We start from the raw sequence: 27,390 nt of genomic DNA on the forward strand, positions 1-27,390 counted from the left end.
ATCACAGGGAAGCAACAGCGGCAGAAAACATGGCGGTTAATCCTCTCTGACTGTGAACACTTGACATTGGACTTGAAGTAGCTCGAAGCCTTTCTAAGCCTTTAACAGCTCCAATATTCACCGTGATGCATGAACCATTCTCCAGAGATTGTGGGCCACGCTAACATAAAAGTGTCACACAATTGTTCAAATTTAAAGGCAGTATTAACATGGCATGGTTCCTCTGGTAATATGCTGACCATGCAGATTGATTGATCGTGGTGGAGTAACTGGTTACATTAGCATTTAAAGGCTCTTCAAATCAGGAATAAGGGTTTCAAGGGAAACAGGAAACTTTCGCTCCTCTTTGGTGCTCCGTTTACACGACAACGGTGCGCAGAGCCACTGAAAAACGACTTTTTAAAAACAGCTCCCAAGGTGGCACTTCCATCTCCATGGAAACAGGAAAACACAGTCAATATTCTCCTGGGAATTTGTAGTTTCATCGTTGAGAGTCACCCTCAATAGTCATCCAACTTGGTTGTCTGTCCACACAAATATCTGTATACTTGACATTGGTAATGTTTATTGCACACTGATCTCTGTGCCCATGAGTGTGAACATCAACAGTGCCAACGAGTGTCCCAACATGCTAACTACATTGTTTTTAGCGTTTCTGCCGTTCCCATGTAAACATAACCTACATCATTTTCAAAATGTTGTTGTGTAAACGCAAAACTTTTCTGAAATAAAAATGGAAAAACAATCTAGATAGGTATTGATGATATTTATGATGTGGTTTATGGTGTTTTGATGCTTTTGAATTCCCCCCGAGGGGATGGATAAAGTTATTTGAATTGAATTGATTGAATTGAACATGGCCTGGGACAATAATGTGTTATTATTACATTCTGATCTGCAGCTTTAGTTGCAGAAATAAGTCGGGACGTATTCGTGCTGCCGTGTGATTCGCATCCAATTATGATCTGTGACATCTGAATGTGGTAATTGAGACCATTTACGCGCCGCAATGCTTCTCCAGTCTTCCATTGTCTGGTTGATCCACAGAAGCATGGGATTCTATTTTTAGCTGCAAGGTGTGTCAGTCAGTGGCGTCTTTTTATAGCAGCGGCTCATCAAAGTTCCACATGACCTCCGCTCTCACTGAGCTGCAACACACTAACGAGAGGAGTTTCCAAGATATCCGAAATTATTCGCAGTGAGGGACAGGTTGCGTCACTTGAAATTCGGTGAGAGTCGTGGCAACGTGTCGAAGCCTTTTCCTTTTAGTTTCTGGAAATTAGAAGGGAATTGCAACCGAGCCTTTGGCATGCAGAAAGCTTCTATGATGAGCTCCGACTGATCGATGGCTGCACTGGAGTGAACATGTTTTGTCTTTCATAGCTGTAATGCAAATGTTGCACCTCTGTTGGAAATCAGTCACTTGGTGCCAAAAATATTCAAATCATGAGTATCAGGTAAAATTTGATGACGAATCTGCTGCTGGTCAATCTGCTGAGCAGATCAACACCAAAACGTCCCGACTTACGAAATCAGGTATGCCTGTTTTTCTCATGTTACAATTTCAATATTCACTTGCTTGTTACTATTCTTTAATTAATGTGCATTTTCATCGAGGTTGTACTTCCTGGTGGTTCGCTACTTCTTCTTACAAGTGTGTCTCCTAATAAATGCTTTATATAAGCTGGAATTCAAGACCGTCATATCCAAGAGCATAGGAACTGTAGCAGCACTTTAACCAATTTAAAGTGCTGCTCTGCTGAGGACGGGTAACTTGGTTTAGAATGCGTGTACAGAGCAACAATGATCAGGGTCCAATGTGCCGTTTGTCCTTGGATATGTCAATCCATTTATTGGCATTCAGTTTCTCGCAGTCGAATAGTTGATGCCTTCCATCTTTGTTCTACTCAGCCCAATATTGAGCTCCTAGATTCCAATATTCCAACAAACACCAAATAAATACTGCACATCAGCCAACCTGACACATCTCCCTGACATGGTACAAAAACTGTCTGCTCCCCAGTCCTGCACACCTGGAGGATTTATTTGCTCTTCACCTTACCCAAACTCCCCCTAGTGGGTGAACATAGTACTTGCACATGAGGCAGGTTGACAGGTGAACACAAAAACACGAAGAAGCAAACAATAAGTCGTATTAAACATAAAATGTTTAATACGACTTATAACATAAAAACCCCCTCATTATAAAAACAACCACTTGTGGCCCAACATGGTAACTACATCATTTTCAGATTCCCTGCTGCTTCCACGTAAATGGACATCATTTTCAAAACGTTGCTGTGCAAATGCAAAATGTTTCGGAAATGAAAAGGCAAAAAATGATGCACTTCCCCTTGAAACATTGTCACATCATTGGGGTCTAATTTGCATATTCTCATTCCTTTCGCCTCCATTCCTCTCACAGATGACATCAACATAGCTTGTTGGATGTTTATTTCTTGTTTACTAATCCATGAATCCTTGAGATGATTCTCACTGAAAGTCCTCCGGGAACGCTCACCAAATTCAAAATGACTTGCATACCATTCGGACCAGTCTAGATGCAGTTGAACAAATGCATGAATACGCTGAGTTTCAGTTGTGATTGGTTGACGAGATATTTCATTTAACGTGTAACTAAACAGGTATACCAGCATCCGTTGGGTCTGGATCGTGTGTGCAGTGGGGAGAATCACACGCAGTACATTGCATTGCTTTATTTAGAAACTGACATGTTCAGTTTCCAGGTTGAAGGATTCGATACATGTAGATCATTACAGAGAGTGATGCTGAAAGTGTTCACAATAAAACACACACACACACACACACACACACACACACACACACACACACACACACACACACACACACACACACACACACACACACACACACACACACACACACACACACACACACACACACACACACACACACACACACACACACACACACACACACACACACACACACACACACACACACACACGCGTCCCTCCAGATCTCCACCAGGTGATTGACGGCAATTCCCCGAAACGTCAAAAACATTTACAGGTGCTTGCAATTTTATGCATTTTCCTGTTTGTTTTTTCACAATACAATGCATTAACACAGCCAGATAGCATGCTCTGTCTCTACTGTCGTTAAATCTGTGTTGTGTTTTTGTTTCCGGAGAATGAAGCTTGTAAGTAGTCCTGCAGTCACATGGCCTCCAATAATTCGCAGTGTCATCATTGTAGTGATTTATTTCAGAAAATTTCTTTGACATAGACTCACAGTATGTCATTTCACCATTATGAGATAGATATCAGATTTTTCTGACATTGTGGTTTATTTACTTTTCACAATAGTTAACAGACTGCAGTGTTGCTATAAAGCTATAAAGTTTATGTGATGCATTCAAGTGAAAACGGAAAACTTTCATTGTGTTTTGGGCGTCCGTTTACATGACAACGGTCCTCAGAGTCCTGAAAACCCAACTTAAAATAAATGAAAGAAAGAAAAAACAAAAACCACCTCAAACTCCGTGGAAACAAAGGAAAACGTAACTTTTCTGAAACCACGGCCGCAGCAGAGAGTTCTTCTGCCCATGTGCGAATAGACGGCCAAGAACAACTTCTGTGGTTTCCGTGTAAACGGATTTCGATTTCAAAACGTTTTGTGAATGCAAAACATTTCGGAAACGAAAAAGCAAAACCGATGCGTTTTCACTCGGAAGCCATGTCGCGTAAACTGGGTCTTAACCTCAGGTTCCCACCGATGCTGAACAAATGTAGGTTTACATGAAGGTGTAGTAATATGCTCTATCAGTAAAGAGCGTCAACACATCTTCAGATGATGTGAAGGAAACAAGTCAAACCAATGTCATTTTCTGGCCACGTCATTGCATTTTCACCTTTTACGTTCAATTTAGGAATAAATACATAAAATTCAGAAAAAGTCTGGGCTATCTGGCAGCGTAATCCTTTTTGTTTTTGCTGTAAAAACCACAGAAAAATGCTGATAGATCCTGGAGGGACTGATTTCTTTAACATTCACTTCATTTCAATAGTAAACATGGCAGACATGAACATTTATATGGCACATAATCGCTCGTGATATGATTCTCTTTTCGAACTGCTAGCACTTTTGGTTTCGATTCAGTCAGAAAATCTTGCATTTTACATGTGTACAAATAATATCCAGTCCTAATATCATCCTCAAAGTGCATTTTCACATTCGATACTCAACATTTAGCATTTTTTTTTACTGCTGTGTTGTATTTAATAATACTGTCAGTGGTTTCTTTTGGCAGCTGCGGAACAAACCACAAAGTCTTTTCATTCGCACAGGCTCACATTACAAGGTAAAACATTCACGATTTTAGTGGAGTGGTTTGTGGATCTACTGTTTCAAGTAGTTTTCCCAAGTTACCTGTGTGAGGAAAAAAATGATTCCAGAGGAAAAGTAAAAAAAAGTTTGTCTTTTACACTTGAGATGACGGCATAGTTTCATGACTGTTGGTGGAAAAGAAGCAATAACTCAGTCTTTTACTGCTGTTTTTCAACATTCCCACTGTTTTTTTTCTCTTTCTTTTTTTTAAATCCGCATCAGGGATGCAGGAATAATAAAGATGGCAACAGGTCGAGAACCTTGCGTGGTCAGCGTTCGGTTCGTTCTTCTACTTCGTTACTCCAGAGGAGAGTCCTCTTCCTCCCTCCTCACTTTACTTGTGCGGCCTGGCGTGATGCACCACTTTCTCCTCAAACATCTTCCTCATCGTCTTCTCCACCTGCTTGAGGAAGACTTGGGGAATGCGTCCGCACAGCGTGTTGACCGTGTCCAGGAACTTGGTCTGGATGGGGTAGAAGAGCGACTGGAACATGTTGTCCTCAAAGGGAAACTGCGGACACAGAGACCTCGCCTCGTTATTTTTCCTCTCTTTTTCTCCTAATGAAACATATCACTCGCTAAACGCCATTTACAAATTCTGCCAGTGGGGGCGGGGCGGGGCTCGCTATTAATCATAAATTACGACCTGGCTCCGTCTTTAAGAGGCTTATCTCGGCGGAGCAGAGGGAACCGACTCAGCTGGTGCAGGAAAACAAATTCTAAATTTAAAAACTGACCCAGATTGTTTAATGCCGGCAAAGAGGAGAGAATTTGCACGACACAGTAAACAGGCGGAGATGCTCTTTCTCTGAGCCGCGGGGAGCCGTTAAAGAGACAGGAGAATATCATCCTGGAGCGGCTGCTGCTTCTTCTTCTTCTTCTTCTTCCATCTCTTGAATGGACTGAAAACACAGGAAACTTACGGTGCTTTCAGAAATAACTGGAAAGTGAGAAAGTTCCTACTTTTTAAGTGGGAAAATACTTCTAGGGCCCTGTTTATACGACGTTTCCAAGTGAAAATGGAGAACTTTCATTGGGGTTTAAAAAGAAAAAAAAAAGGATTGAAAATGTGCTTTATAAAGATTACCTCAACATGACTGAGTTCTAAAATCCTACAAAAGAGTGTGTCACTTACAAAAAAAAAAGTACTGTAAATATGACTTTCATCATTTTAAAGTACACTAACAACTAAGAAATGCCACTAAAATAACAGTTTTATCAATATCGCAATTTCTATAATATAGTATGTATGGAGTTACCAGCGTTCTATAGACCAGTGGTGTCAAACACATTTTAGTTGAGAGGTCACAGACCACCCAATTTCATCTCGAGTGGGCCGGGCCGGTAAAATAGAGCCAGAATCTTTCCATTTGAAATGTCTGAATATTCACAAAACCCAACCGCTACATACTACTAGAAATGACTACAATTTCAACATGAAGCCAATTTTCATGAAACCGTCAGGTGGAAAAATACAGTGAGATGTCTAAAGAAATCCCCCTATAACTGTTTATTTATGCATGCTTTTACAGTCTCACTCTGGCAGCATGACTTTAAGGCTAAAACTAGTTTGCTCGCTTTCATGGCAGCATCACCGACATCTCAGCTCGGGTCTCACTGTTGTGTTGTGTCTGCTACTCTTAAGAAATTTGTTAAAAAAAAAAAAAATCAATCAATCGATGTTTTCTAGCTTGGTGGTTTGGCAGGTTTGGAGCCAATTTGCGTGCGAGTTTTGGCAAACGGGCCTTATGTTTGACACCCCTGGTTTAGAAGAAAACATGAAGCGTTCCCAAATATGATCATTTACCCCTTAAAGGGTTAATCTGTGGCTTCTCCCTCCGGGAGATTAAATCATCCGAACACATGATCAACAACGTGTAGATGGGGTTATTGTGCAGGTTTTGTGGTACAATTGTGTACAACAGAGGGCGCTGCGCTCCAGCTTCACCACAGCGGGGCTCGAAACCAAACCTGGAAAAAACTCACGTCTCGTATTGCGTCGTAGACGACTTTGAACGCTGGCTGCTTGTCGTCGTGGTACACCCCCCGGTTGCCGTGGAGGATGGACACGCCCTCCTCCTCGGCCTCCTTGCAGTTGCTCCCGTACATGCAGTGGTCCGGCCGGTAGTTCCACTGGCAGGGGAAGATGAAGAGACACTCTGGGAGGACACACAAGGACATATTATTAGTGATCCATTCTGCCATAACGTGGCCCTTTCACATCGCAGATGTCGTTGCTATGACGACAGAGTGAGGATTGTGGCTTAAATATTTGATAGTAATTCTTCAAATGCATCAGGTTGCATCTCCAAAGCAAAAGTATGAAAGCACACTTCAGGAGTGTGACTCCTTATTTACAGATTACAAGGTCAAATGAGGAAATGAATGATGTCACTACAACAAAATAAAACATTCATGCAACACACTCCTCCACATTCACTCTCAGACTGCAGAAAAATGTACAATCTCCTCATACAAAGGGCCGCCGTTCAGGATGAGTTATCGTTGCGGCGATAAATCAGATAATCCTAATTAGCCATGTAGATGTGACCACATGCCCCGTCTGTTATTTGCATGAGAACACGACGTTCCTTAAACAACGATCAAACACGCAGCTTGTGGGATTTATTGGCACCACAGGAGCAGCAGAGGAAGGATCAGACTCTTTAAAGTCCCGTTTACACGACAAGGTTTCAAGTGATTTTTTTTTTTACAACGGCCGCGGTGTGCATAAACAGTAGCAACGTTTCAGTAAAGTTGTCTTTTCCACTGTTTACATAGAGACGGAGTCGCAACGTGTTCTAAAAATCATGTAGTGTACTCCATGTACTGACTCCCAAAAATGCGACAGAAGTTTTCCATTTTCAATCGAAAACGTCGTTGTGGAAACGGGGCCAAATGATCAGACAGCAGCCGATCGGGTTCAGTCCAGTTCTGAGGTCCTGGATTCGATTTACCGTGAAAGAAATAGTGCTGCATGATATTAAGTCAACATACTATAATGTGGTTATTTTTCAGTATGTTAAGTATTTTAACCAGCTTTTGTGTCACATCATATCTGTCATCTTGGAACTCTTAGTGCTGTACAACCCTGGTTGTTCCAACCTCCTTCTCCCATCACTTTGAACAACCACACCATGTTTTTTCTTTTTCTTTGAGCATTTCTGCCAACTCTCCCTCAGACTTGGCATAACAACAAGCTAATAAAACCCCGAAAAGACACGCTGCGTTGGAGCATGTTTGTTAAAGAAAACAGTCTTATACAGCCTTTGCACCGGCCTCTTGTCACTCAAAGAATGGACTTTAAAATACTTTAGTTTCCAGATTGTAGTTTTCTGATCTTCGGCTGCATTATGAAGTCTCAACTAGAGCAGGTCTGCTTTCTGTCCCCAGAGTTCAAACTGAACATGCAGAAACTTCATTAAGTTCCAAGAGAACTGCAGGAAGAGGCTGAACACATATTTCCAGTCGCTGCTGCCAGGAAATATTTCAGCCTATACTACACCCTATATTTCACTGTCATGTACAGTATGTTCACATTTTGGCTCCTTAATTCCGCCTGGTTTAATTATGTGACGATTACACATTTACTTCTTTATCACCCTGCTCTATTAGACAGTAAGTGAACATTTTGTCCTTCAGGATTCGATGCGTTCGATGCAGAAATACTGAAAATTGAGGGAGTTTGACAAGGACCGAGTTGTGAGTGTCTCTAAAACCGGAGCTCTTATTGGATGTTTTGGGTCTGTAACAGTCTGCATCTATAAAAATGGATTCAGGGAATGAAAAATACAGACACGGCCAAGGCTCAATGCTACATATGGTCTGATGGAGGACTCAAGCTGCCGTTTCCAGGACTTATGGTTAATCTATGTCTGTGTTATTTTTTCATAAAGTCCACAATGGTTGGAAAAAAAAAAAAGCACTTTGTGTGGCCCCCGTTGCTGAAATATACTGTACAAAGAAATGTTCCGGGCCCATGCTCAGCTATATTCCAGAGTGTGTCTCTGCTCTTATCAGCCTGCCTGATGTCAAATATCAAAGGTCCTTAATTCTACCCCTCCCCCGATTTGTAGTTTGTGCAGACTTAAACTGATAGTGGCTTAGGCGCCGTGTACATGGCGTTTTCAAGTGAAAACAGAAAACTTTCGGAGCGTTCCGGATGCTCGAAGCTACTAGAAACACAACTTTTTGAAAATGTCGTTGAATTGAAACTTTTCTCACATGAAAATGCAAAATTGATGGGTTTTGACTTGAAACGTTGTGTAAACGGGGACTTAAAATAAAAGAGCCCCGCTTCACAACGAAGACGGGAACATGCACACGAAAATGAATAATGATAAGAAAATGCGTGAGGATCTGAGAGAAGTGTGACGAGGATCAAATCGTGTCAGACATTCTCCATAGATGTGTTGGCACCATGGATAACCGGTGCGGTGTGACCCAACAGCCCAAACTGCTGCAGAAGCTAAAGTTGGCTCTGACAGAAATAACACACAGAGCATTGCAGTTTAGAAAACAGACGAAAGCTGATGTACTCAGGCTGTGGTAAACTTCTGTTTGTTTACAGGATAACAGCGTTTTGAGCCCCTGAAACCGGCTTCCAGAGGGAAATGTTTTTGAAAACTCATCCCTCCACAGAGAAAACAACACGCTTTCCTCTGCGGTCCCGTTTGCACAGCGATCGTTATCAAACTGCTGCATGTGTTACTCCGGCGACACAACATTTCCAGAAGATCGTTCTTGTGTAAAAAGGGCCCAAATTCAAATGTTCTTCCTGTGACAGCAGAGAGCTCGGAGCTTCCACGCAGCAGACAGACGCTCTGCCGAGTAAACACCGGCGACGCCAGCTCCGCCGATGGCTCCGAACGCCTAATGCCCACATCTGTCCGCTGCAGCTGGAAGTCAATCTGCTGCCGCCTGCAGCCTCGGCCCCCGCGTGTTTACCCAGCCAGATTCACAGTGCAGGCCGGTTTATCAACAGTTTTGGAACACGAGCTGAACGGTGTGTCTTTCACAGAGAAGCAGCGTACCTGGATTGTAGTGGAAGATAATGTTGAGGAGGTCCTGATCCCCCCAGGTGATGTGGTTCTTGTACTTCTGGTACAGTGGATGGAGCAGATCCTCCCACGAAAGGCCGCTGGGGATCATACTGTTCTGAAATACCGACATCAACACAAGCAGCTTTTCAAACATGGGAAGGGGGGAAGAAAAAAAAACAACAACACATCACCATCAAAAGGAGGAGCACATTTATATTCCGGGTCCTTTTTGCAATCTGTTGCCAGCATTAAAGCGACTAAATTGTGTTCTGAGGGCAGAAAACTGGGATGCAAGCGTGGTAATCTGGAAAGCTTCAATCACAGCCTCCTCAAAGCCCTCAGCCTGCGACTGGAGCTGAAAGAAACAAACCCTTCAGAATGCAAAACAGGGGAAACGCTGGCTTGTTTTAGCGCTCGGCAGATCAGGGCGAGACCAACGTGTCCTTACCTTGAACAGCGTGCTGCGGATCCTGGTGAGATTCATCAGCATCACCCCGGAGTTGACCCCCGTCACTCCGTAGAAAGGGTGGCGCGCGAAGCGGCTGTACCAGCCGATCTTGGGCACCTCGTGCTCCGGCGCCATCGCGGCCAGCTGGGTCTGGTTAAAGGACTTCAAGAGGCTCCAGATATCGTCCATGGGCCGCAGGAACAGGACATCCGTGTCCACGTACAGCAACGAGTCCACGTCCTTCAGGATGACCTGAGGAGCGGAGATCCGGCCGTCAGCACACGATTCACGTCACACAAAAAGGACGCGCTCGAGTGTGAAGGTTAGATAAGAAAGCAGCTGTATTGGGGAAGATAATGTTGCTTTTGTGTTTGTGTCTGGCGCACGAGGAGCGTCTGCTATGCAGATGAACGAGTGCTGATACGGCGGCTTTATGCAGCACCGACTGACCACTCGACTGGTTTATGCGACAATTAAATTGGAACGCAACATTTCTGCGTTCCGTTTCAGATTCACGTTTACTTGCCAATGTTTTGAAAAGGACGTCGATTTCTACGGAAATGGCTGAAACCCTGAAATAGATGGAGTTTTCATGTATGGTATGTATTTCATGTGCGTGCAGACAACAATATGCTCTAGAGATTAACAACGGCGAGTACACGGACATTTATACGGACAGATGACCAAGTTGTATTGATGTTACAGTGACTACCAACTATAAATCTAGCAGGTCCCAGGAGACTGTGACCTGGGAGTCACGACACTACGGAGGAAAACGTTTTTCTTATTGTCCGTCTACTCACGCATGTGCAGAAGAGCGTTTCAGAAGAGTTGCGTTTCCCCCCCCCCCCCCCTCATTTCCAATGAGACGGAGAGTTTTCAAAAAGTTTCAGTGACTCCGAGCACCGTTTTCGTGTAAACGGACACACAAACACTACGAAAGTGTTTCGTTTTCACTGGGGGCCTAAATTGAATAAAGATGAAAGTGTGAAAACAGTTTGATTGAAGGGACTGGATGGTTGCTTGTTTTTCGAGAACTTGTCAAGCTCAGCTGTTGCAGTTCATTGCTGCTTGGAATAATACTTTTAAGAGCAAGAAGACAGAATCCGAGATTTTCAATGTATAATTTGCATCATCTACTTGTGCCGGCATGGGTTTGTCACCATTATTGTAGACAAACCTCCTTTTACAAAGCAAGCTTACTGAAGATTTGAAGAATTTACATGGCTTGGTTGGCTTAACTGAAAAACAAACAAACCAAAAAAAAACTGAAGGATTTTTATTTCAAACAGATGCAGAAAGTCAGTTTCTGCCAGACAATTGTGTAACACAACTCGGCCAGCCAGTGATGTATATTCCTGCTCAACAGGGCTTATTATCTGGTTAAAAAAAGAAAAAAAGAAGAAAAAAAAGAAGCCAGTATGGAGTTGGAGGTGGCCTGTAGAGCAGCGTCCCAAACTGATATCATCCATCCCTGAGGTTGTACCACGCAGGATCAGAATAAACTGCGGATTTCCACGATCCAAAAGATGAGATTATAATTTCCAGAAGAATCGTCCCGTCCAAAGATGGCAGAAAAATGACAGCGCATAGAGAGAAGATCGGGTTTGTTCTCCTCAAAGAGGCTAAACTGGATGTCGGCTGGCCAGGAAAGGTTCAAACTATGGCAAGTGTGAGGGGAAGAAGTGCATTATGTAACACTTTACAGTTTAGTGTCTCCCTTCCGTCACATTGTGCACATCCACACGTTGAAATATGTTCCGCAGGGTCAGAAAGAGAAAGGCTCAGGGTCACTGTATGGATGAAATGAAGTAGTTGAACTATTACTTCTCTGCTGTCTAAGTTTACAGTCACCCTCAAACAACATTAGGTTTATCTATTCAACATTGTTATGAAACCAGCTGTTTTCATTATATACGCAACTATTCCCTCGAGGAAGAAATCACCGAGGGAGGAAATTAAACCAAGTCAGGCTTCTCACATTAGCATGAGAAGTAACTGAGGCCCTGTTGACACAACGACGTTTCAAGTTCCGCGTTGACGTGTCAACAATGTCAACTCTGAAAACAATGTAGTAAGAATGCTGGGCCACTAGTGGGTGCTGTTGGTTGTTTTTGGAATGAAACCACACACACACATGCACGCAGAGAACAATATGCTATGAACATTAACAACGGCGAGTACAAGAGCATTCGTATGGACCGCAACATTTATGATCAAGAGAACCGTTTTTGTCACTTTCCACCAAATCAAATTTAACTGGAGCCACAAAACATGTTTAACCTTTGAGATGCGGCTCACATAGCGCTTAAACGTTTCATATATAGTTTCCATATATGAAGACAAACTGTCTAACGTTACATTTGTGAAGTTTCAATTACATTTTGAGCTGTTTTGCACCCGATTTTACAGATTTCAACCTTCTTTTTCAGCATTTATTTTTTAGACAATTTTGACATTTTACCTGTTTTTGAAGCACTTTAGTGTTCTTTTTCCACTCATTTTTAAGCCTAAGCCATTTTAGTTTTGTTTTTCTCAAACCTGTTTTAGGTTTTTCTTTCCGGCACTTCTTTAGGTTTTTAGCTATTTTCTCTCCATTTTAGTTGTTTGTTTAAAAGCCCTGTCTGGTACACGTGATACCAGTGGTTCCCCAACCCTCTCGAGTGGTGATAAATATTATTCTAAAAGTGGAAGTAATAAAAACGCATTGATTTTCACCAAAATAGTACAAAACTTAAAACAAATTAAATAAATAACTGCAAGGCTACATATACAATTTCAAGTCTTTCCTTCAGTTATGTCACATTTTCAGTGATAATATTCATTCTAATTACAAGTTTGTGATTTTAAATCAAGATTTTTCACATTTCATCATCTTTAATAACAAAAAGTTTAAATTTAGATGAGAAAATGAAGGCTGATGGCTCTGACAGCATCCTGTCTGGATGTGTGAATGGAAGAAAAACCGTTTGTTCAAGTTGATCATAGGGGTGGTAATCCGACAGCGCAACATGTTCACAGGTGGTACACACAAAAAGTTAGAGAAACAATAACATAGATGAGATAATTAAATTAAATTCATTAAATGTACAAAGCTTTTACAATTGCTGCATTATGTTTATGTCTATATTTTGTACATCTTACCATTTAATTTTGAATTGGGGCCCTTTTTTTTTTTTTTAATTAAACGCCCAATCTTCTTCATGCTTGCCACTTTCTCCCAGATCACTGGTGTCAAAATAAGAAATACAGACAATGGCTGTGTCATACAGTTAATTTTCCACCTGACTGTATGTCATTACAAAATGTGAAGCTCACACAAAGAATTGTTCAGTAGGTGACTTCAATTAGTGGCACTTAGTTATTGACTTTCTTTCACATTTACTTCCAATGACTTTTAAATGTCAGTGTGATTAAGTGATGGAGGAGCCAATGTGCTGGGAGGTGGACGCCGTGGAGGAAACTGAGCTAATGAGAAAAGAACGAGCTCCCCACACATTAACTGCCGATCTAGTTCCTGTAAGAAGCTTCGACTTCGGTTTCTATAGGCCCTTACTACAGGACGATTTTTTGGGATTTTCGTCTCAGAGAAGTTTCGCTTTTATACAGCAAGTTTTGAAAAAGATGTCCATTTCCACGGAAACGGCAGGAATGCTGAAAACTATGCAGTTTCCATGGTGGACCACTTGTGGGTGCTGTTTTTGTGATGAAAGGACACAAACAGGCAGTAGAGAACAAATGGCTATAAATATTAACAGTGGCGGGTACACAGACGTTCGTATGGACAGACGACCAAGTTGCATTGCTATTATGGGTGACTCAACTATAAAACTACCAGGTCCTGGGAGACTATGGATAATACTATGCAACTATATAACTGCAAAACTATAAAACTACAAGTCCCTAGATGATGGAAGGAACAAAAACTGTGTGGACTGATACAGTGGACATCTGTCTACATTTTGGGACATTTGGTAGATTTTTATTATTTACTAGAAAGATACGTCCTATTTGAGTGTCTGTCTATATGTGTGTTTGCCCTGTGACAGGCTGGCGACCTGTCCAGGATGTATCCTCCCCATAGATCGGCTCCAGTGCCCCACGACCCTGAACAGGATAAGCGGGATAGAAGATGGATGGAATAAATTACAATAAATAAATAACCAAACAAACACTTATCATGTAAACGGCTACCCGAAAAGAAAGGAAAGTTTTCACTTGAAAACCTCGCCGTGTAAACCAGGCCTTAGATAACCGTACTTCACTGTGCAGACGTCTCCAGTCTACGAGGCTGAATGAATTAAAATACATCAAAGAAATTCTCATTATACTCATTGCAAAGTGTTAATGACTCATAATTTCCATGCATAATATAATTTGTAAGGCATATAATTAGAGGGAATTGCATACATCAAGCAGTTCTAGCTCTGTCGCGAACATGTCTGACACTTATAATGAGTTGACCTCGAGTGCGCTCAAGCCAGGCTGACGGGTTTGAGTATAGGGAGCGCAACACCAAGGAAGTACGGGAATTGCATCAATTAATCACTGCAGCGGTGATAGAACGCAGGTGTGCAGGAGGTGTTCCTAATAAAGTGGCTATTGAGTGTCTATTGATCAGCATCTAGCAAGACAAAAAAACAAGTATGGATCTCTTCGACCAGCAAAATGTTCATTACATGGTAAGTGATGGGGCTGTTTCTTAAACAGAGAAGAAATCAATAACAGGCTCAGACAGATTGAATTACCAGATCAGGTCTGTGGAGATTTGTTCTGTTAACCACACCAAAATCATTACTAATCATCTGAGTAATTAACCATGAAAACATAACAAACAGAAAATGTTCTTATTAAATTATTTATGGATTAAAGTGCTTTTGTGTAATGCTGCTTTACATTAACAGGGTGAAGGTATGAGGTGAGCTATCGACGGCCTTACGGGGAGGAAGAGTCTCTGAGCGGCGCAGGGCTTGAAGAGCTTCTTCCACTCGTCGGCGTTGCCCACGGAGAAGGAGATGGGGTAGATGCTGTACTGGAGCTTGGCCGAGATGGAGCGAGGCAACTGGCGCAGCTGGAAATAAATCAACAACTTGTGAAACAATCCGGATCGTCACGCTAAAAGGCTAAGCTACCATTTCATCCTCGCAGACTTATCTGTGACAACAACAGTGCTCAGAGCAACTGAGAACGCAACTTTTTGAAAATGCGTGTGTAAACGGGGGGGGGGGGGGGGGGGGGGGGGATGCACAAGTAGATGGACAATAAGGACAATGTTTGCCTTTAGAGTATCATGACTCCTAGTCCATATACCCCTTGGGACTTGGTAGTTTTATAGTTGAATGTATTATAATACACTGAACAAGATGAACAAGATGAACAAAGTGAACAAAAGAGGGTGAGCCATCTCATTATTTATACATTCATAAATTTGTAAAACTAAAGTCTGGTCTTTGCGGTGTTGCAGAGTTCACCCATTTCTCCCATCGCGATAGAAATACTTGCAGTTTATGGTTAACATATGCTATTATCCTCTCCATCTTGTAAATGTCCATCCTTATGTCCATCCAAGTATAGATGGGGCCTTAGTGTATCTGACTGGCACTGCTAACAGCAACAGCTGCTTCTTGTATACATATTGAGTTCAATACGGTTATGTGTTGCTCCCATAGAGTGATTTTCCACCAGGTTTCTTTTTCCTGACCTGGCTTACGTTCATCTTCTTGATGAACCTTTGTCACAAACTCCTGCCCCCACAGCCCCTCCCTCTGAAACTCCACGCTTGCTCCAAAGGAAGGAAAGAATTAAAAGAGCCTTAACTTTGTTTACATAAACTGCTGAACCCAGAATCTTTTGAATCAATCGTTCAACTGTCTGAGTCTTTGAAAAGTGCCGAAAGCCTCAGGCATTTTCAGGCGTTTGCGGTGACCGGGGCCACAGATCAAAAGCCGCCAACCTTTCTGAACAACGCCTGTGAGCTAGCCATAGCGAGGACGTAGCATATGTGCCGCATATGCGGAGCCCCGAATATCACGACTTCCCATCTTCCAGAAGGGAGAAGTCTACACGTGGCAATGATTCGCTGCACACGACAGCAGGCTCATAACGTTTTGGATCAAGACGTGACCCTTCAGCTCCATTAATTGAAGTAGCATTAACAGACTAAGCTCCGGTATCAGTGGAGCTAATCAAAGTCACGCCATGCACCTCAGTAAAGGTGACTTTGAAGGGATACGCAGCGCTGTAGCAAACGCTGTGCGTCTTGGTGATATATCACGGCCCGGCCTTGAGATAAAAGGGTTACACCGCTGTGCTGGAGCCAGCCAGAGAGGCCGAGGTGAAACTGCTCTGATCTTGATGTCATCTATTACAAAGAGAGGAGTGTTTAACACATGCTGCATTAAATCACAATTCACAGAAGCCTGACAAGCAGGAATGAAAGCACCTCTGATGAGACTCCTGCAAATATACATTCTTTTGGGGGCATCGGCACAGTAAAGATGGCTCACCTTTTCTTCAAACTGCGGCGCCAACGGGTCCTCGGCAAAAATGTGGATCTTGATCTTCTTCAGGCTGAACAGGATTGCGGATTTGATCATGGTGAGGGTCTCATCCAGGCGGCTCCCGCAGGCCACTACGGCCAGGTGCATGACCTCCTCCACCCGGGAACGCCTGGTCAGAGGTCGGGCCGCATTGCCGCGCGATTTACTGGAAAAGACGGCAACACACTGGAATGAACATCTACCAATGGTGGCATGCAAAGGACTGATCATCATTGAAACAGTCACAGAAACACTGTCAAACTCATTATCTTCTCAATCAAATCCATTCTTCTTTTCCAACTTATCCGTTTCCAGGCGGGTGGCAGTGCTCAGACTGCCACCCAGATCACATTGCACCTGCGGGTGGTGAGCCCACGGGAAGGTGGCGCCCGGCGTGGGACATGAACCCACTACCTTGAGATTGCAAGTCTCATGCTCTACCAACTGAGCTAGTCAATCAAATCCAACACGTAATAATTGAAAACTGGCCACCAATTCCAGAACAGATTTTCTCCACTGGTTTTCCGCTCTGAACCAACCAAGGCCACTGTGCAGGGGACGTGAAGGGATTAGATCTGCAGACCGCACAAACCTTGCATCCCTCACTCATCACTTGTAAATTGGCCCTTATGCTGCAGGAACTGTAAGCAACAGACAGACTACATCTTCTAGAAGGAAAATAGTAAAACTAACATTCTTAACACCAGCATGTTTGTCCCTTGTGCACTTCTGGGGACCGGTGTCTTTATTATGTATTTATTATTACACATTTTATTTCTTGTGGGTCACATGACAAAGAAACACAGTTTAAAGAGGCTTAAATATTTACAGCGTACTGTTCGCTACATGCATACACTGAAGTTTTAGTGTATAAAAACAGCACCCACTAATGGCCCCACATCATTTTCCGCATTTCGACTTTTCTGTATGGCAAAAACAATGCATCTTCACTTGAAACGTTGTGTGAACAGGGCCTAAGACGCTTTCACACCAGGATAGCTCAGGGACCTGGTTCTATTGGGTGGGGAAGATGAACAGATTTCCCATGTTCATATGGTTTGGTTCACTTACATACTGCACTTTTTTAAAGGGGATGAAGCTGCAGGTAAAAGGTCATGCGATTACAACAACTGCTCATTTGGAGCGCTCTCTCCAGAAATAAACACCAGGACAGAAAAAAAAGCACGATTCATCAATTAGTGATAATCCATCCCATTTGACATGCTTGTTCACAAATAGCACAATAAAACAATGCTGCAACAACAACTTTGTGCTGTTCTGGTGTCTCCGTTTTTAGTTTCCCACTTAAACCTCATTGCTCTTTCACAAGAAGCTGCCCAGTCTGAGAGGCAGGCGAGTCACTGAGTTTTCCAGCTGGTTACCCTGTAGTTCAAATAACTTCAATATTCCTTTAATTTGTTATTACGGAAAGTATTTTTCAATGACGTGCCTCCATCTTGATCAGAAACGCCATCTGTTGGTATGAGGCATCTTTGATCCAAAAAATGGAAACATGCCTTTGAAATATGTCAGAGGTACATTTTAAACATCTCCTTGCCTGAAAAGACGAAAGCAAAATACTCAAGTGGCCCTGTACCCCGAAATAAAGCCATAAACCACTTCCTATATGGCTCAGTTGGTAGAGCGGTCGTCTCCCAATAGGAAGGTTGCGGGTTCGATTCCCATCTCCACACGCTGAAGTGTCCTTGGACAAGACACTGAACCACAAAAATGCTCCCAATGGAGTGACAGCGCCTTGCAGGGCTGAAGCCTCCATATGGGTGAATGTAATGAACTATGTAAAGCGTCTTGGGGCTGCTCACGCAGTTGTAAGGCGCTATGTGAGTGAAGCCCATTTATATTTGGTCTGCCAGACTCATTTTCTTATCATAACAAGCAATAGCTGTAAAGGTGATCCATTTTTTAAATTAACGTATAGACCATTTTCACTCATCTTTCCTGCCAGTGCTGCCACCGTCTGTCACGACTGCTCAAACTAGAAAGTTTGTGAATCCATCAAGGAGGAGATATTAGACAGATGTATGAACTTTTGCCTCGTCTTTTGCCGTTATCCAGTGTATAAGTCAAAAAAATGCCCCATTTCAAGATTGTTTTATTGCCCAGCCCTACAGATTTGGATAATATGTCTTTTCCCCCCTTTGCAACAACCTAATGCTTCCGTCCTGTGTGAGATTTGTCTCTACCTGCCAACATGACCTTGCTCATAGATGACGGCTCGTCAGTTCATCAATATGTCAGCAGCGCTGAAAGATATCATTTTGGGAAATCAAGACAAGAGAAAACGAGATAAAAGCACATCGTCCTCCCGTCAAACAGCGGAGGGACAAAGTCAAACAATTTTTTTCAAAGACCTGACATTCTGTGCCTTTGTATACTTTTCAACACAACCCATGCAGAGTACCACACACACGCACACGCACACGCACACGCACACACACACACACACACACACACACACACACACACACACACACACACACACACACACACACACACACACACACACACACACACACACACACACACACACACACACACACACACACACACACACACACACACACACACACACACACACACACACACACACACACACACGTCTTTTCATCTGAAACTCAGTTCCCCACTGGACTTTGTTTTTCCATGCTCAAAGGAAAGGAGGTCCGTTATCTGATGCAAAAAAAGAGAAAAAAAATGGAGCCTCTGCAGAGCCATCATTGCCGTTGAGTTAAAATCCACTCAGCAGTCCAGAGCGTATCCCACTATGATAGGGAAACATTTGTACACTGAGGAAGCCTGAAGCGAAGACCAACATCTCAACACACACACACACACACACACACACACACACACACACACACACACACACACACACACACACACACACACACACACACACACACACACACACACACACACACACACACACACACACACACACACACACACACACACACACACACACACACACACACACACACACACACACACACACACACACACACACACACACACACACACACACACACGGCAGTGGCTGTAATAACACGTTCAACATAAATGTTGTTGTAGCCGTAGGGGGGGAAAAGAGCTGCACACAAAAAGAACAGGGAATCTTTTGTTTCACTCTTTTTTTGGGGAGGTGGGGGGAGGGAGGCGAAACAGAGGAAGGCAAATGGTTTTACTAAAAGGCATGAATTTCCTCAGAGTCTACAGGAAGTAAAGAGTAGATAATAAAAAAAAAAAAAAAAAGGTTGGAGAGGAGAGAAGAGTGAAATTTGACAGGTGTGTTGCAGGGCAGTCTCCAAGCGTGACAGTTCGTTTTCTGCATGGCTGAGGGACAATGATGAAGCGCGGATTAGGAGCGACGAGAAGGTGCTGAGAAATCTGTCCGCCACGCTTCAAAGGCTACTGCTCCGAACCCACATTCCTTATTTTACCGCAAAAAAAACCAAAAAACTCTGGTATCCATATCCACAACTACATTACACTAGGTTGAAAAAATGATTACCTTCTGCATAAAATGAGGAAACATAACTTAGAAAAAAAAAGAAAGTCTTAGTTGTATAAAGCGTATTCAGCACACGCCATGATTTGTGTTGTGGCACTGTTCCCTACACATCTGGAAGCAGTCAGAAAGCAGAGAGGAGGTACAAAAGGATTGAATTCATTACTGGCTGCATAGTGTGCAGAAGAAGAGCCCTCTGTCTACAAAGTACCACAGACAACCCTTTCAAATCAAGCAAGGTTGGGGAACGAAGCGGTACCTTTCAAGATAACGTCAAAGAGAAAATGCGTACACGTACATGGTGTGAAAGAACTGGAAGAAGAACCGCACCAAAGGACACCTTAAAGGCATTTAATTAATCAGAGCGTAACTGGGTCGGCCGTGTATCCGACATGCTGGCGGCGGTTTTGAAGCTGTGGATATCAAAGTCAGCCATTCAACCCAGCGAGTGCAGGTGATGATTAAGTGTCGATACACAGTCTGGTCATTAGATCAAAGATAACATTTTGAATCAGAGCCTCGACAACAAAAACACTTTGTCACACTGACTGACGAGCCGGATTCTTGGCTTGCACTTTATTCAACAAGTTGCTGGAACACGAGGCAGAGAGGTTGTTTCTGCTGACTGCATTCAAATTGCTCAGAAACAATTGTTGACGGGAACCACAGCGAGATGACTGTTTTCCTTTCTGATGCTCTTTTGGTCTTACAATCGTCAAAACCCGTTCAGTTCCTTTCTTTGTTTGCCCAAGACTTGGGGACTAACACTAATGAAATACCCTTGCTTTGGGAGAGAGTCGCACGACAACAAAAATGCTCTTGAATCAAAACATGTCAAATAGTAATTTACTAGAAAGCATATTTGGTTATTCTGTTTGATAAACAATTACCTTCAGGTGATTACACTACATGAACTCAGTAATTACAGTTGCACTATCTATAATTAACATGGAACCTATATTTATAAGTGTGTGTTCTACTGGGAAGGCTTTGGCAGGAGAACAGCTGTGGTTTGGTATCCACCTCATTCCCATCAGTTTAGTTCTTGGAAGTGCATTGCTCAATTTATCAGTGAGGATGTTGCAACATTGAAATTAACTAAACTAAAACGTACCCTGGCCTTTTTTTTTTTTTGGTTTTTGGTCTGCAATCACACTGCTAACTGTTGCTCCGTATCTTTACAAGGTTTTCATTTTCTGCACTCAACAGAACTATGTATTTTCTTTCTTTCTTTAATTTGTTTTGGTTGCATCTCAGTCAGAATCACTCCCGAGTAAAAGTTTAAAGCCCGAATTCTGTTGCCATAAAATTCTAGATGGTTCACTTGTTGTAGCTTGCTAGCTTAGCGTTTACGTGGGGATTTAAACTTGATGGTTGGACCGCTCACTGATGGGTAGGAAAAAAACACGCAGTTTAGAGTGGAGACTAAAAAAGCTCCACCCAAAGGTCACTATGAGGTCTAAAGTTTCAACTCCACCCAAAGGCCCCATTTACATTCTCAAGCGCAAATGGAAAACTTTTACTGCATTTAGTGTCTTTTACACGACAACAGTGCTTGGAGGCACTGAAAAGGCAACTTTTGAAAACTGCTCCTAAGGTGAAACTTTTTGAAGCCGTGGAAATTGAGAAAATGCAACTTTTTTGAAATGCTGCCTCTGCACAAGCACACTGTGGCCGTAGTAACTTCTTCTGCACATGCACGAGTAGATGGACAATAACAACAACTCAGAGTCACTGAAAAGTCAACTATTTGAAAACTCTCCGTCTCCTTGGAAATGGGGGGAAAATGCAACTTTTCTGAAACGCTCCCACTGCATATGCGAACCACGGCCGTAGTAAATAGTTCTTCTGCACATTTGTCTTCAGAGTGTCATGACTCCCAGTCCACATTCTCCTGGGAGTTGGTAGTTTTATAGTTGAGAGTCACCGTGATGACAATCCGACTTCGTAGCCTGTCCTTGTCCATGTCTGTGTACTCTTTATTATTAATGTTTATAAGGTATTGTTTTTTGCACGCGCGCACAAGTGGTTCCATTAAAAAAAAAACAAAAAAAAAAAACAACAGCGCCCACTAGTGGCCTAACTTGAAGCAAAACTTTTCTGAAACAAAAACACAAAAACAATGTGTGTTTTCAACTGAAACAACATGTAAACGGTGATGAAACCATCTCTGTCTGAGTAACAGCCATATAGCCTTGGGCCTTAACGTATGTACAGCTTAAAGGTGGTGGGAAGCTAGTGCTTTGTACTTGCATCAGTTCTCCCTCAAGACATTAAAACGTCAGGAGTAGGACCTTAAAGGGTCCGACCTAGGGTAGCTCTGAAGGACTGTGGTTTCTAACTCCCTCCCAATGTCATCGCTTGTTTTGTGTTAACTCGCTAGCCTCCCATTTATATTGGAATTTAAACATGGCGTATGCTCATACGGCTCGACGACTCATCGTACCCTACGTCATGCAAGCTGCCCCCTAAGAGAGCTAAAGAGCACTTAGTCAGGAGTAGGGATTAAAAAGTTCCCACTAAATGGAGTTATTAGGACCGAGGTTCCAAAGTTTCCCCCAGTGAGGATACCCCGAATTATTATGTTACTGTAGCACTTGCCAAAACTGCCGATTCATATCAAATTTGTAGGACTACAACGGCGTCTTGATGAACGTCCTAAATACTAAACTCAGGTTGTTTGGCTCTTCAACTTGGTCAATTGCCACACTGTGAAATAAATGCTGCTTTCAATAACCAACTATTACAAAGATTGATCTGTTTTCAGAAGGATATCTTGCCATTTTTCATTCATGACTCATCTCTTTCCAAGTTCAGACTTTCAAGTCCCTCCTCCTGAGAAATGTGGGATCTCATCCAGCCCAACTTTCCCTCAGCTCTTTCTGCCTCGACACCCTCAATGAGTCACTCGCCAGTAATTTCAAAGTCAGCCAAACTCGCAGGCAGCCATAACTCCCCCACCGCTGACGGGAGCACCCGCTCCGACCACGCCGGGCCGCGAGAGAGTGACTTCTTTAACCACAAGCGAGGCTGCTCAGCTGTATCTGAAGTGACAGAGCAGGGGATTTGCCTCAACATAAAGTATCAACATGTAATCTAATCTCGCAGATGCAGGGCGTAATGCAACGCTGTATTGTCAAGCAGACTGACGGGTTCCAGCTGCATTCTTACACTAGTGGAGAAAATACTGACGGAAGCTACAAGTGAAACACCTGTTGAAAGCAAATCATGGTTTTGAGTTGGATACGTCTGCAGTTAATTATTTCCATGATCAAATTGAACAATATTGTCAATTAAAGCTTTTTTTTTTTTCCAGCCGTACAGAAAAAGTGACCGTCACAATTTCTCATAGAGTGAGTAACGTCTAATTCTGTGTTGCGACTGTGTCAAGCAACAATCTGACGATGGTCGAAGGAGCACATGTCTTGGTGTTGTAACTGATATGACAAGGCTGTGGTATAACTGTGTTTCTGGGGTCTGTGGCGTGGGGGGGGGGGGGGGGGGGGGGTGGGCGTGAGCAGCTGGAGTGCTTCTCTCTGTATTTTTGGCCACAGGAAGGAGTGTGATGTGTCGAGAGGAAATGATATGATTAGGAAAAACAGGGATGTTTGTCTATTAAGCCGACGACTCAGGAAATCTGTCCCAACGCTCAGATTTACAGACAAACGGTGGGTGACAACAACGGATATGGGAAACATAGAGAGAAGAAAAGACAAGCGTGCCATCAAGCTCAATGAAGAGATAACCTGGAGAAGCTTCACATCTGAGTCACATTTTCCTCTTTTAGGATTGCCTACTGTTTTCTACCAACGCCTTGAGTTTTAATCCACAGATTTCACAACTGAAAAAAAAGTCAGAAAGATGCTTATAAAAAAAGAAAAAAAAGAAAAAAAAACCCAACCAACCCAATCCAGATTTCAGCTGCAAGGACAGGAAGTACAGGGATTGACCATGTGAAGCCAGAAATCACAATTTTATGCATTGTTACAAATTAAAAACTCCTTGTTTATCCCAACACAGTCCAGTCGTCTAGTCGTTCATGCTTCCACACGACCTTCACGTTGTCTATATTACTGAGATTTCAGCTCTTGTTGCTCTTACTAAAACTAAACAAAATGGAGAAGAGAAAATTCTTTCATGATGAGCAAATGATAAAGCATGAATCGACTTCTTTTTGTGCTTTCTTCCGATGAATGTAAGACTTGTGAAGCCTGAAAATATCAAACGGCGTGGCCACAAAAGCATGTGACACGATGCTTTGGTAAGTATTACTGGAAAACTCCCTGGAAGCGGAGGACAAGACCAACGGCTCATATTGGAATCGGACTCTGTGGTAAAAACCATTGCATGCAATGCGCTCACAAATATGGACACAGTAGAGAGAGGTTGATGTCAACCATCAAGAACCATCTTTGCGTCTCTGATGGTATGAGCTGCCTATGGCAGGGGCAGTTTTGACATCTGGAAAGGCTCCATCAACGCTTACGTTGTCTTTTTTCCCTCTTTCTCTCACTTGAATATACAACGCAGGTAGAGCTTTCTCTGCTAAACGTTTACGACCAGGCAGATTATAACTTGGGTCAAGTTTGTTTTCTGAATCCAGTCTTTTAAGCCACACTAATTTGGAGCATGTCTTCTGCTATGTTTACCGCGGAAGGTGGAGGGGACCCTCGCCGAGATGCGGGAGATGTTGGAGCATTGGCGGTTGGTTGGCTGGGTACCCAGAGGGGACGGCCCGGTGCCGGGCCGCCGCGAGCGCATTGGTGATTTGAGTTCGGAGTGCGGGCCCCCGGTGTGGAGCCGGACGTGGAACTCACGCTACTCTGTCCTCCCCCAAGGAGAATGTGGACTGGGAGTCATGACAGTCTGGAGGGAAACACTGTTCTTATTGTCCATCTGCTCGTACATGTGGAGAAAAAATGTTGCATTTTCCCCCGTTTTCATGGAGATGGAGTAAGAGTGTTTTCAAAAAGTTGTACTTTGGGAGAAATGTTCAAAAGTTGCGTAGTCAGTGGCTTCAAGCGTCTCACAAAACAAAACGAAAGTCTTTGGTTTTCACTTGAGTACACTGTCATGTTAACTGGGCCTAAGATGCTTTTTTTTAATACTCCTTCAATTAACCTAATTGGTTTTAATAATGCCAGTAACTTTTTTTTTAGTATCGTGTTGCTTCTTTCCCAACTTGTCTGTGATTTGGTGTTGCCACCTGATCCAAAATGAGCAAACATGAGATGTTAAAATGTCTTAATTCCAATCATTTCTATATAGTTTCAGATCTACTGGAAATAAAATATTGATTAATGAGGATTGCACATTCTTGCATCCTGCTTGCATTTATGTTTTGTCCATCACACCTTTAGTATTTGAGGTTTTTCTAGTATCCTATTGAGAAACAGGTTTTGTGACACCACTACAGTACGAGTATCACTGGTAAGGAGGTTTAGCAGTGACTATTTTTACTGGATTTTTTTATTTATTTTTAATTTTTTTTAATGTCTGCAACCTCATAGGTACTCCCTGTTCGCCTCGAGTCAATTCATCTCTGCTCATGCAATTAGCCAAAGGAAGTGTTTTAAAGGCTCAGGCCAGCAGCTCAGCGTGCATCCTCTAATCACGGCAGTCAACGTTGAGCTTTTTCCAACATGCGAGCGTTTTCTTTTTTCAAAGCAGCCACCGGTGACCCCTTCAACCTCATCTCCCTTATCAGTGCTGAGCACACTCAGAGGAGCGCCGTTTCTTCGAGGACGCAAAGGTCCTTTTCTCGACGCGACGCCTTGATGGTTCTTATCTCTGAACCAGCGTCCCCGAGCTCCAGTCTGGCTCCAGAGCAGAATACATAAAAACCGCCTCGCTGCCAGCGTGGCTTCCTCCGCAAGTGGCCATTACGGCAACACTGGCATTCAAAGCCAGAAGGAGAACCCCAAGGGACACACAGGGGCCGAAATTAGAAAATCTTCCACCCTCGGACAGGAATAGCAGCTGTCAGGATGATCCGCTGGTCTAATTCTAAGAGGCTGTGATGTGACTGCAACTTAATCAGATCTGCAGCACCCTGAAACTGGTACCTGATGAGGTTTTTCACAGTAAATAGTTTTTGGCAGATTTCGACAAGACAAGGCTCAGCAGGACGAGTTCCGAGCTGAAGCCATGTGGCGTAATATCTCAGAACGCTATGCGTTCACTCATTACTCGCAATTTATGTCATTCAAGGTGACCTTTACCCTCTGTGAGCATCGAGAGGATGGGCCTGGGTAAGGGTAAAGGAAAAGGTCAAAGGATGGAGATGTTGGCGGTCAGGTAATGGTTTTATCGCCCTGCTGTTGGGAGATTTGACGACCTCTCTGCAGGCACTGACAGCATCTCCACTCCATCACATTAGTCACGCTGAGTGCTCACATTTCAAGCATCAGCGCAGTGATTGCAACAAATGAGAGGGAAAAATAGAATAACACAGATCAAATGAAGCCAAGCTTGAATCACCAGTGCATGGCGAAAGCCTTCGTCCTTGAGCAGTTTGATGGAGGGGTTACCTCTGATTCAGACTCTCCACTGTAACTTGAAATGATGAGGACGATAGATGAGGAGGGTTTTTCTCTTTTAGGAAAACATGTGGACGAAGTGTTGAGGAAAAGCCAGAATCAAACTCCCCTCACCTCTTTGCGTTGCCCCCTCTGTTGATCGCCCTCGCCTCTTTTCGCCCCCTCGGGGACTCCTCTGCGCGCACGCCGACTCCAGCGTGCGATTTCCGGGCAAACTTCGCGGCAACATCGCGCCCGAGCTCGGAGGACGACGGGGGAGACCTGGCGTCCTCCTCCTTCTCCTTCTTCTTCTCCTCCTTGTTCTCCACCCGCTGCTGCTTCTGCCGCTCCCCTCCAACTTCTCTCAGCAGCGGATCGTCCGCGGCGTTGCCCCCCAAAAAGTAGAAAAGTAGGAAAAGTCCGAGGCACACGGCGATCACAACTACTTTACAGTGGATCCGCATGTTGAGGGCGACTTGTTGCGGCTGGAGGAAGCGGGCGGGAGTCCGCTCATGTCTGCGGCGGAGGCACGGCGGTCTTAGTTGACATTTTGTTACCGCTCCCCGCTCGCATTTTCCTGCAGATGATGATGGAGAGCCGAGAGCTGCTGCTCACAGTCCATGGAGGCTCCGAGCCGGGGAGTGGAGGGGAGTGGAGGGGGGGGAGAGGGGAGGGGCCTCCGTGGTTTACCGAACAGACTGTGGTAGGAGCGCAGCGGGAGGCGAGCCGGGGGGATGAGGGTTCATGTCAGTATAAAATGTTATCTTTATAAAATTTCTTCTTCTTCTTTCTTCTTCTTTTTCTTCTTCTTCTTCTTCTTCCTATAATCATCATCATCATCATTATTATTATTATTATTATTATTATCATCATTATTATTATTATTATTATTATTATTATCATTATTATTATTATTATTATTATTATTATTATTATTACCGTC

The 27,390-nt window shown here is 43.3% G+C and overlaps 1 protein-coding gene across 1 annotated transcript; it reads right to left on the reverse strand.

The window, feature by feature from the left end:
* Positions 1 to 2,701: 2,701 nt before the first annotated feature.
* gxylt2 (glucoside xylosyltransferase 2) lies at positions 2,702 to 27,083 on the reverse strand. The gene is made up of 7 exons (XM_080461570.1): positions 26,583 to 27,083; positions 16,368 to 16,566; positions 14,801 to 14,932; positions 9,862 to 10,113; positions 9,405 to 9,528; positions 6,358 to 6,530; positions 2,702 to 4,882 (listed from the first exon to the last, which is right to left on the reverse strand). The coding sequence occupies exons 1-7, from the start codon at positions 26,909 to 26,911 to the stop codon at positions 4,706 to 4,708; spliced, it is 1,386 nt and encodes a 461-aa protein (XP_080317696.1). The 5' UTR covers positions 26,912 to 27,083; the 3' UTR covers positions 2,702 to 4,705.
* Between the last annotated feature and the right edge of the window lie 307 nt (positions 27,084 to 27,390).

The sequence above is a fragment of the Lipophrys pholis genome (genome assembly GCF_963383615.2).
Source record: "Lipophrys pholis genome assembly, chromosome: 4".
NCBI lineage: Eukaryota > Metazoa > Chordata > Actinopteri > Blenniiformes > Blenniidae > Lipophrys > Lipophrys pholis.

Coding starts and splice junctions, on each gene's coding strand:
- gxylt2 (XM_080461570.1), bottom strand. CDS start 26,911: ATGCGGATCCACTGTAAAGTAGTTGTGATCGCCGTGTGCCTCGGACTT. Junction 14,933..16,367: donor CGCCGCAGTTTGAAGAAAAG/GTGAGCCATCTT, acceptor ATTTATTTCCAG/CTGCGCCAGTTGCCTCGCTC. Junction 9,529..9,861: donor TCCGCAGCACGCTGTTCAAG/GTAAGGACACGT, acceptor TCGGTATTTCAG/AACAGTATGATCCCCAGCGG.